Below are 12,126 nucleotides of genomic sequence, written 5' to 3'. Positions count from 1 at the left end.
AGTGAATAAAAATTTAATTCCGTGATTAATTTAGGCTGAGAAAATTAAACGTGCATAGATATATGCGATATACATGCGTTTAATTTTCGTTTTTAGTTTTTAGCAAATTATGTTTGTTTTATTTTTTGAAATTACTAATTTTTTATATAAACTTCAGTGTGTGTATCACAGACTGTATAGCGAATTAAAGGTGCCTTTTTACGCTGACGTTCGACACTTAATTTTAACATAAAGAGGCACCTTAAAAATTACTGTTGGCAAACGTGTGTCTATAGTGTAATTTCTCATGATATCGTTAGTTAAAATATTTTGGACAAACGACATGCTTTCAAAATTCCCTACTGAACACCATGATTTTACATTCCTTTCGTCCAATCAGCTATTCATTCGTCAAGGTAGTTGGTAGTACTGTGTCTATATTTGTGCGTAGTTTGTTCCTTTCTATGCTGGTGTACGTTTGCATGACGATCGCGTATATAAAGTTTGTTTGTGTTTAGTTTATTCATCAGGAACTTATCAAGGATACCTATTGTACTCATACAAGATGTTTCAAAACTTGTATAACCTTTAATTTTTTAAATTTAAAACAGTATATAAAATTTCCTGGAAAGTATAAAAAAACAAAATATTTTTCTAGATAGATATATTTTTGGCTTGAGTTATAAGAGATATCAACAATTTTATTCGATACTATAGTTTATATGATTTAAAATACTTGATATTTGATTTTCATATATTTTTAAATATATTGCTGTATCCACGCTTGGTATATTCGCATGTATTTTCATACAACATACGCAACACAGTTTGAGCGCAGCGCCCTCGCGCAATTACACCCAAGTACGCGCATGCGTTCCGTGATTCACGTATCGCCATCGTATCCCCGAAAAAGATGGCCGCCACGAAAGCGTACGGTGGTGATGTTGACGTTGTCGTTCGCACCGAGGTCGCGTCACGTCCTCGCGCAGCGTGAAAATAACCGTGCGTGCGTGCGTGTGACCGCGTACGCCGTGTGGGTCGTGTCGTCGAGCATCGTCGCGGGCGACGAACGGACGAGAGAACGAGAACAAGAGCAAAGGTGGTGCCCGTTGATCCGTCGAGTGCGGTAGATTCGTGCGACTGCACGGTGTCTCTCTCCCTCGGTGTGCCCGACAGTGGCCGACGACAGAACGGCCAGAGGGAGCGAGAGAGAAGAGACGAAAGAAAGAGAGACGGACAGCCAACTGGAGAAAGAAAGAAATACGGAGCGAGTGCTCTCAAGGAACGTGCCTATCGTGATTAAAAACGAAGCCCGAAACGTCGGACACACGTTTACGTGAAAGGAGCGAGAGAGAGAGAGAGAAAGAGAGATCACGTAATCGGTGTTTCATCGCCGAAGAGGATAAGAACGAACGAAAAGGAAGCAACGCAAGGAGCTAAGCGGACAGGCATCACCGGGTCGCTGCGCGCGTGAAAAAAATCCGGCGAGGGAGAAAAAGAGAGGGAGAGAATGAGATTACGCGAATGTCGAGTGTATCTCATCGCGCTAAGCTTCAGCTAAGTCGTCATGATCGTGGGTGGTGCGTGGTAGTTTCCCGCGAGTGAAACAAATGCGTGCGCGTCGTATGCGAGCTACAAGGTTGCCAGCACAGTGCGTAGCTGTCGTTGTCGTACCAGCAATACCGAGCAGCCGTCACCGCCGCTGCCGCCACCGTTACAGCCGCTCGCTTTTACGCGCGACCCGAGCCTCCGTGTCAACCGAGAGACGGCCATATTAATCCGCCGCTGCCGGAATACGCTTCCTGGTGCGCTTCCCGGAATTTCGTGACGAAATATCCGGCGACGAGTGTGCGATCGGGGTGTCGTCCCGTTCTCCCTCGAGTTTGTTTTTCCTTCCTTCGCGTTTGCTTTAAACCACCGTCGCCGGATGACGGCGCGTATACGTGCGTGCAGCGCGGTGCCTGTGTGTACGACGAGCGGCATAGTCGACGAGGTGCGTCCCGTGCCGCCTGATGTCTACGCATCGTCTTCGTCGCGCGGAGACAGCACAGCGGCTCGCCACCACCGTGTCTACCCCTTCCTCCGGCAGCAATACCACCCATCCTAGGTCCTATGGTAGCCACACGGTGAGTACCATACGCACATTTTCCAACGCTTGCGTTCACGTTCGCTCGCGCGCGCGCCGCACTTCTCGCGCGGCCCGAGCGGCACGAGTGTACGCGGACATTAGATGTAACCTCTCTTCTCTCTATGCATCCGTAGATGCACCGAACACTATCTATTTGCCGATTATGCACACTAGGATTACGCGCGATGTAATCTGCCTTTTGTATTTATGGACACACAGCGCATCCCTGCATGTCAATGTTGATTAGACATATTGAGATTTCACAGTACGTAACCTCTTCTCGTGTATGTGTCTGTCGCTGCGCAAGTAGCATTCATATTAGAACAATATCAAGCTTATTGAGATTCTATGCAATGTGTAACTTACTCCTTTGAAGCATATTTATTAGCATTGATCATGCACATGGAAATCCTAATCTTTTCTTATATTTATAGATACACTGTATTTATATTTACTAGTATTAATTGGATGCATTAATTGAATGTAAGATCTGAGAGATGTAACACACATCTGCTATGTTTACAGATATATTCAATATTATTCATGTCCAAATATTGTCAATTAGACATTTAAGATTTTGGTCAATGTGAATCCTCTCTTCTTGTGCATTCATGAATACATAGAGCATTCGTGCTGGTTTATGTTGATTATGCACATTGAGGTGTCCTGTGATATAATCTCTACTATCTGTATATCCATGGATTATGTTTGTCAATGTTGATTAAACACATTGAGATGTCACAGAGCATGTAGTCTCTTTCATGCTTATGTAGAATAAGATTTGTGTTAGAAAATAATATTAGAAAATGTTACCTTTTGCTGATGCATTTATGATACACAGAATAACATTTAACTATATGTATGTTGAAAGGTCAGTGGTGTAATTTTTTCTTTTCTAGAATCAAATTTACTTTTAAACTTTTAAGTCAAGAATATGGTAATTTATTCAAAATAATGAAAGAAGCTATTTCTTGTGTTTGTAATGTTATTTTTTTTTTACAAAACTTTTATATTTATATACTTTTTTATTCTTTTGTATTTTAACTCTGCATATGTTAAATAACAGATATATCAATAATTACTTATAAAACAAATAAAAACTTATCTATTCACATGCATTGCATCTTAGGCTTGTTATATCTAAGCATATATTACAACACAAATGGGAAAAAATTTTTTTTTTTTTTTTCTTATTGATATGTTTCATTCATAAAGATAAGAACACATATCAATTTCCTTCTATATAAGGAAATATAAAAATACATTGTGACATTATTGCATAAGCTATTTATTGGAGCATGAAATTGATTTTTATGATGGAAAATTTTATAAACTATATATTATTTTTCTTTTATTAAAATTATCATATATGACGATTTTCTTTATCAAATACTATATTGCTAACATATACTTTAATATGTGATGCAATCTTTAAAAATATAATTATTATTTACCATTCTATAAGTAGATATTATTTGACTCATTGAAAGTTACTGACTATGATACTTAAAGAAGTCTTTTATCAAAACATTTAAAATTATTTAATTCAACATATCAAGAAATTGATTTTTTCTTAAAAAAAATGTTACATGTGAGAATTACAAATTTTTAATTCTTTACTCAAATTACTTATATGGAAGTAAAACTTAGAAATTTTAGAATATCTGAATAAATCAGACATCAAAAACTATTCTTAGCCATAGATTTAGTTGTATAATTTTGAAATGTTCAAATCATAATATATTACTAATAATATTAATTTCTAATAAAACTATTTTCTTCTGGGATAAGGTTAAACATTTTTCTCCGAGCATTGCGTATACGAATTTATGCCGTATACGTAATAAGTGTCATATTAGTCAAGAAATAAACCGTTGATCAAGATTGTGTGATACATTTCGCAAACATGTCACACCATCAGTTGTTCTCGTGTTCGCCTACGCGTGTTTTCTTTTTTTTTTTTTTGAATGCGTGGGGGAGAGATTGCTCAACGATTAATCATTCCCCTTCCGACACTCTGGCCTCTTTAATATCGCGCGTCCTACTGCACCATTTGCCCTTTTATTTTAATTCACGACGATGAGAGCACGCTCGATCTTAGCTCATTACTTTTGACTTTGCATGATATAGTTCGTGGCGGTATAAATTTTTTATAATTATTACAATAAAACACACACACACACACACACAGAGGAAATAAATATTAATTTCAGCACTCTCGTCGAAACTTTAAAATATCTATGACATGCTTTTTTTAAATTTTTCTTTACAAATTTTTTCCTGTCAAGTTAATTTTTAATTTGGGACAGTTTTATTAAAAGGATATATTATGATATTTTTATTGTCATAAATTTTATTTTTCTATCAAAACGATAAATTTAACAGAAGGAAAGAAACTTTTATTTTCGTGTAGCATCAACTATTCTGCCACGCGTTGCTATGCATTTTAGATGCAGGTTGCCGCCGTCCTGGCAATTAGGAAGAATTACTCGGAAACTGCTGTCTTGCTGTAAATACCTGTATGTTGTTTTAATGTAACGGAGATGTACAGCGCGAAGCGCGACGGAAATACGTAGCATTAATTTATTGAAACGAGATATCATATTAATTCTGTCATTGTCACGAGTCATTGTGCGCGATGTACGATTGTTTTAGAAACAAATGCGAGCGATTTTGTTTTCAATGCGAGACGCAACATAAACGAAATAATTGAAACAAAATAATTTTAATAACGAATTTTGTGTGTTTCAAAATTTAATGCATCTTTTAGACACGTGGGAATAATTTTGAAACGCTGATTTTTAGAAGAAATACATTTTTTTGTAAAAATATTATCAAAATTTACAAAGAAATAATATTGATACAATATAAATGATAAAAAACAATATACAATATAAACACAATATAATAAAACAAAATATCTAAGCTCCTGACAGTATAAAATTATTAGAAATCATCGATTCTTGCAACAAAGAACAGTTCTCTAGTATCTTTAGAATTTTTGCTAGCGAATTGATTTTCTTCCTAAAGTCAGGAATTTAATTAAACACTATCAAAATTCAAAAAATTCACGATTGAAACATGCGTAGTATTATTATGCTCTCTATTAATTGAAATAAACTGATAAATTAATTATGCCATATATGACTAAAACATGAGGATATATGATGATATTGAAACGAAACTGCACGGAACCGCACGTTGAATACATACCGGCAGGGCATTCATATAGCGACGCTTATAAGGCAATACAATATTCGGTCCGCGAGTAATTATTGGGATCGGAGATTAAGTGACATTAATAGAATGACGACGGCAAAGGCGCGCATTGTTTCTGTATCTCTAATTACGTCACATGACCTGTATTGAGGTCATGTGCCGTAGTCGAGACGCTCTCCGGAATACGGGAATGTCGATTCCCTGAAGCTTCAGACCCGGAACGCGACAGTACGCGTGCGAGATAACGTTAGGCCTATTTAGTTACATTTTCCGTATTTCGCTACTCTTCTGTTTTCCGCGTCTCTTTGAAAGTATATCTGCTTTAAATACAAAAGTCTAATAAAGGTAATAAAACGCAATTATAAAGGAGAAATGGGACTAATTTGTCGGGTCTAGCTAATCTATTCAGTTTTATTTAACAATGATAAATTAAAAAGGTTCCTAAATCAAATCATAAATAAATTTTACATTATGACAATAATTGACAATCTAAAAATAAACACGTATTTCTTAATTTCTATAAAATTTAAACTAGCTTTTTTTTATTGAAAAGAAAGTTTAAAAATATCTGCTCTTTGAAGTAATATAAAACAAAAATAATTTAATTCACGAATGGATCACGATATTCTGTGTGATACTTTATATGTATATACACGGAGTAAGTTTTGTAGTTAAAGAAGCTTATGCAATTGGATGAAAACAACGTCAGGATTATGCAGATCGTCGTGGATTATTACTTGAATTTATCGGAAATTGTAGCGGGCTAAATATAACTGCTATTGATATTTTATTACGATGGTAGTTGTTTTTATGAAGCGTGTGATCTCGCATTTATAGGCATTACTGACTGATAATCGAAGAAAATTGATGAATAAATCCATGTGTAAACTCTACCGCTTTATCTTATCGTAACGCTATAATCTCACTGTACGATAATAGCATTATACCGCGATGATAATATGCAGTTGCAACAATAACTTGCAAGCTTTTCTACAGAATTCGAATCCACGAGAACAATATTGCACGAAGCTCTATATTGCGATATGGTTTAAAGTTGAAGTTTAACTATATTAATTATAGTTACGTGAAGTTTAATTGATTCTCCGTTTCTCTTCATTTTTATCTCTAAAGGAGGTAGGAAATAAAAATAGAAAATATAAAGAAATTTAAAATATTTTCGCATAAAAGTATTAATTAGTGCATTTATTCTATAACATTATTCATTAATTCACTACATTTATTGTAACATAATATAATATAATATGTTCTGTTTGCATATCTGATAAATATTCATCCTAAATATTCACATTATCCAATGCGAGTTTATGTTAATTTCAACATCTGTCAAATAATAATTGTATTATACAGCAATAATATAGTAGTGAGCGAGCATAATATTTCCACATGATATTTCCATAACATTCTAACATGAATTTCACGGCTGGCGGAAGATTCGATATATTTTCGCATAGAAGGGAACTATTTCGTGCAACAATGTTTACAATACAATAATTTTGCAATGCTACATTGCATAACACGTTAAATCCAACGCGAGAGAAAACTGCTTCGAAATATCTCTGAAAAGAATTTCCGCAATTAAAACTGCAGTTATACAGCATGTGATTCACGATGAGAGGAATTTTATTATTCGTGGAGGAAAATAGGAAAGGCCGATTTTACGGTCTCTGTTTTATTAATTTGAACAACATGGAGTGTCAGTAATAATTTATAATATAGCAAAATTAGAATATTATTTTTCAAGTGGCATATAAATCTATTTTTATATTTTTTATAGTCTCGAAACTTTAATATAAACATTTAGACATCATTTTCCAATTTTGTGAAATAACTATCAAACATGTATATTTCCAGTTGAAGGATAAATTGAAATTCTTGGGCAATTTATTATAATGCCAAATTTACTATTATTTTGAAATAAATAAGCTTCAATTTGTAATGCTTCTTTCATATATCCGATCTAGTTACAGAAAATTTTATTTTACTTTATTTCTATGTGTGATTGCGCGTTTCTTCTTCCTAATCATTGGTATTATGACAAAGGAAACATTTTATTTTCAAAAATAATTTAATTTCCAGTCGCTATTTTGCATCATCAATGTTAAATTTATTTCATTTCGAAATGGAGCGGCTCATTTCGGAACCTTCAGCTGGAAAATTTAATGCTTGTTTATTGGCTGACGAGCACGCGCGTGTAATATTATTGAACGATTATATAATACGTCTTGCTGGCTCATCGTGTGGTAGTCATAGATTTACATAAAAACCATTAATGGGCTTTCCTCCTCCGTCTCTATCGAATACACGTAACGCGTTAAAATAGTACTTTATCACTTTCCATTAGAAAAGTTATTAGCCCAGGAATAGCGGTGCGATTTTTCATGACGTGAATGGGCGATGTAATCGATCATCCCGAGATTTAAATTCGTTTTGCACCTTCTCTTTAAAAATGATACGGTTGAAACCATCATGTTTTTCTGATTAATGCATATTATTCCAAAATGTTTGACTATTCTCAAATCAAAATAATAATACGTTATATATATTCTTTTTATATTGTTAAAAATGAAAATATCAGAAATATTTTCTCATTTTACTTTTACAATTTATGTAAAGAAATTTGTGTTTATTATATTTTTTATTTCTAATGTGATTCATAATTTTAATAAAATGTTATGAAAGAAAATGTTTCTTGGGACGTAAATAGCAATGATATCGAAAGGATGATGTAATGTACATTTACGACAAAATGTTTTTCGAGAAAAGTTAAATTACGTATTTAACGGTTAAACATCTGCGCGCTCGGTACGGTGTTTACTTTTCTCAGTTCGTGTCGCATATCTGCTCCTTATGGTTTACGTACTTTGCGCTTGTTCGCCCGCGCACAGCTCAAGAGTCTTCCAGAGAAGTTGTCTCTTGTTGCTTAGTAACACAATGCAGCGCATGATTTCACGTATGTCACTGGAATGTACTTGCGTTGAAAGCGCATCCGAGAGGCACTGTGAATATATTCTGCAGTTTGATTATTCACAACACAGCTTATTAAAAGAAAATAATGATAAGGAGCAGACAACCTCAATTTATTATCATTTTCAAATATTGGCGCAAATATTTCTGATGATGTGATGAATCATGTTCTATTATTTATCTGCTTAATCTGTGAAAATCTCTGCATTTTCAATTCTATAATTTTGCTTCTGTGTTTTCGCTATAAAAGTTTAAAGTTTTAAAAAAACGTTAGATGCACTTTCCACAAATTTCGAGAAATATAAAAGGCACTATTTGTGCTATTGTGTGTGTTGTAATACTTATACAAGTATTAAAATGATAAGTAAACATTTGTAATCGGAATTATTCAAGGTTGCGAGTCACTGCTTTCAGAGGGATGTTTCTCGGGCGCATTTCTTAGCAATAAGATGGGATATGCGATTAGTTACACGAGGCATTCTCACACGCGGCCGTTCCGGTTTCGTAAATACGAACTTTCTCTGTGTGCCGTACACATGTCTCGCCTACACACAGTATACACCCTGTGTATATGCTAGCCGATAAGACAGTGGTGAGACGAGTGATAGAGAGAGAGAGAGAGAGAGAGAGAGAGAGAGAGAGAGAGAGAGAGAGAGAGAGAGAGAGAGAAAGAGAGGAGAGAGAGGGAGGGAGAGTGCAGACCGCTGCTATCTCGTCCCGGCGAACGACATCCGACTCTTGAACCGCAAATCCCCTTATCTAAGAGCGAGATGAATTTTCGTACCTCGAGATACGGAAATGTCTACGTGTTATTAATAAGAAAGCAAAATCGCGTCATCGTTTGGAGAATTTTGTCAGCTATCATGTCAGATTTTCTCGTCTATTTCCCTGCATTTAAACATACTCTGATAAGTTGGTTTTTTTATGATTTGATCACGTTTTATACAAGTTGAACTTTATCGTTATTTCTACAGTTCACAATAGCATAAAATCTATAAAATTTTTAGATCAATTCTGTTTGTTTTATGTTCTATTATTCTATTGTTACATTCGATATAATTCGACATTCTCGTTATCTGCATTATTGCAAATTCTACGAAAGGGAGATAATTATTCAGTAGTTAATTAAAGGTGAAGAAATTGGTGAAATTGAAACCTTAATTAGCAAGCAATCGAATGTTGCCACCCTGAAGAAGTTTGAGATAAGCTCCAAAATTACCAACGCAGAATGAAGGGATTAATCAGGATTGCTGGCTCATGTACTTCGAAAGTCTCACTAAATTTCCGAGTTTCTGCAGAAAACAAGATCGCTCCGTAAATTTAATCAGATATGATATTGTTTTCATCTCATTGTTCAGAGAAGAAATTGTCGACACAATTTAATTAGTAAAATGTTGCGTATGTTGCGGACACGATCGAACCTCGATGTATGGAACATGTAAAATGCCTGACATTGACATTCGTGCTCATTGACGTTTCTCACCAAAGATTATTCTAACAAGTTCGAACGTTCGTGTGCGTGACGTGTCTTCAATGAGTCAGCAAAGATGATTCCTTTTATTTCGAAATAAACCTAACTAGTTATACGAATTGGCGATTTACAAACTATAATTCTGCTTTTAACAGAGAATAATTTATGTAATTTTTTCTTAAAAAATATTTGTTTTATAGCACGACTTTATTTTAAAATGACTTATTCTCTCTGAGATATATTATAAATACTCGGAATTTTTTATCACAAAGTAAGATAAATTTAATTACGGACTTTACGTAATATTATTGCTTCATGCGATATTATATAAAAAATATATTACAATAAGTATGTTTAATATATGAAATTTGATTAAAAAATGTAGTTATCATATTTATTTGATTTGTTATCTGAAGAAATAAAAATGTTTGGAAGGATATGAGATTACACACAAATCTCAAAATTCTTTAAAAAATATTTGACAAGAAGAGAAAAGAGGAAGAACATAAATAGTTTGTGATCAATCATAATGTTTTTTCTCGTAAATACAATTTTATTTCTACTTGCGATATTAAGTTGGCATGAATTTTCAATGACGTCCATAAAATCTTCGAAGTTACACAAAGAGCCAGTGGGAAAATAAAATTTTCTGTAAGACATACTCTCGATAAATTGACGTGGCACTTCCGGATACATCATTTTTGCTGGCGTGCGAAATCGCAGATGTTTCTCGGTCTGATTACTTCCGACAGAATTGCTTCTCGCACATTTTTGTTTTTCTGATTTTTCATCGGCTGCACGCTGCCGATTTCATTTATTTTTCAATCTTGTTTTGATGCACTCGTTTCGTAGTACTTTACAGCGACTTGTCTCTTCGAATGCAGCTTCTTGACAGAAATACAATTTTATCTTCATATATAGATGCCTTTTCCTTTATTAAATTATTTACATATAATTACAGTGCAATTATAATGCAATTTTTGATAAAATTGAAATTGAATACTGCATTTAACTTTGAATTATTATTTATTAAAAATTTACTTCTTATATTTGATAAAATAAAATTTTAAATCGGATTTTATTTAAATTATATATTTTATTCAAATATTATTTTTTTATTAGCGTAATTATTATTCTCTTTTCGACGATTTAATTTTAACATTGTCAAGAGCGAAAATATAGACTTATCTGGAATTGTATAAATATTGAATGATCTGTATTTAATCTTAATTTCAATTTTTTAAATCATATTTTATGTTGTTAATAATCATCGCCATTTGATACTTTGTATAAAACAAAAGAGCTCACAAATGTACATCTGACTCATAAATGGCAATTTGATTATTATTTCGAAAATATTTTCCATTATTAAAATATACGTATCAAATTTTTTTATATATTTATACAATGGTTACTGAAAAACGATAAATAAATAGAAAGCCATTTTTATGCAAGTGCCGTCCAGGTAAACAAAATATTTTTCCTATTTTCTGCAGCGAGCTTTTGAAATCATAAATTTTCCGGGAAGACAAGAGACCTGATCGGCAGAACGATCTGGACCGGTAATTGCATTTTTACTCTGTAGGAATCTTCGTTCTTGCTCTTGAGCATCTATACGTGATACGGGTAGGCACACACATATGAGATTCACAAGATATAATCCTTCTTTTATTGCTTCACTAAAGAGTACAAAGAATAAAAAAAGTCAGATACGACATCTATGCCCGGTATTCGTCATTAATATTATAGATTACTGGAATACTTTTATTTGCAAATAAAATCTGCTCGCGCGTTTATTCTTTTATTGTTTCGCATTAATTTGCGTCTATCTCGAGGCAAACTGCGATAAATTTATTTTTAATTATACTTGTCAATTTAATTATACTTATCAGGCAAATTCTGTTTTAAAAATAATAAATAAAATTCCACTTTAATGTGTTGTTTTGTTAGAATTCTGTGTTAAAGATTATTTTTTAAATATTATTCAATTTGTTTACAAAATTGTACAAAATAAAAAAAAAGTTAACAAAATTTTAAAACATAATTAGTAAAACATTGCGTAGGCTTATCAAAGAAACATTATAAAATAGTTGTAACTATATGTTGTAATCAGAAAATTAATTATATTCAGAGTTCATTTTTACTTTTTCTATGATTTTTGTTGTCTCTTGAAAATCCAATTCATCAAAATAATGCTTCATTCATTTTCTACTTGAAAATTGTTTTAGTGTTTTAAAGTGTTTTCTTCTACAGACTTCGATTGTGCTAAGAAAAAGATTAAGTAAACTCACGTCATTGTAATATTTCTTCAAGAAAATTTGAGAAATCACACAATTAGGGACAC

At 33.3% G+C, this 12,126-nt stretch overlaps 1 protein-coding gene across 2 annotated transcripts in view; it reads left to right on the top strand.

Moving 5' to 3' along the window:
- Positions 1 to 397: 397 nt before the first annotated feature.
- Positions 398 to 12,126, top strand: part of LOC105672889 (streptococcal hemagglutinin-like) — a 59,669-nt gene continuing 47,940 nt past the window's right edge. The window contains exon 1 of one of the 2 annotated variants that reach the window (XM_067354492.1): positions 398 to 2,105. In XM_067354492.1, coding sequence (XP_067210593.1) covers positions 1,992 to 2,105 — 114 coding nt within the window. In that variant the 5' untranslated portion in view covers positions 398 to 1,991. The remainder of the gene's footprint in view (positions 2,106 to 12,126) is intronic. The other variant, XM_067354491.1, reaches the window with a different exon arrangement.

This window comes from Linepithema humile, chromosome 4 (assembly GCF_040581485.1).
Source record: "Linepithema humile isolate Giens D197 chromosome 4, Lhum_UNIL_v1.0, whole genome shotgun sequence".
Lineage (NCBI taxonomy): Eukaryota > Metazoa > Arthropoda > Insecta > Hymenoptera > Formicidae > Linepithema > Linepithema humile.
Note: the sequence above shows the minus strand (reverse complement) of the source record. Positions and strands in the feature narration are given on the sequence as shown.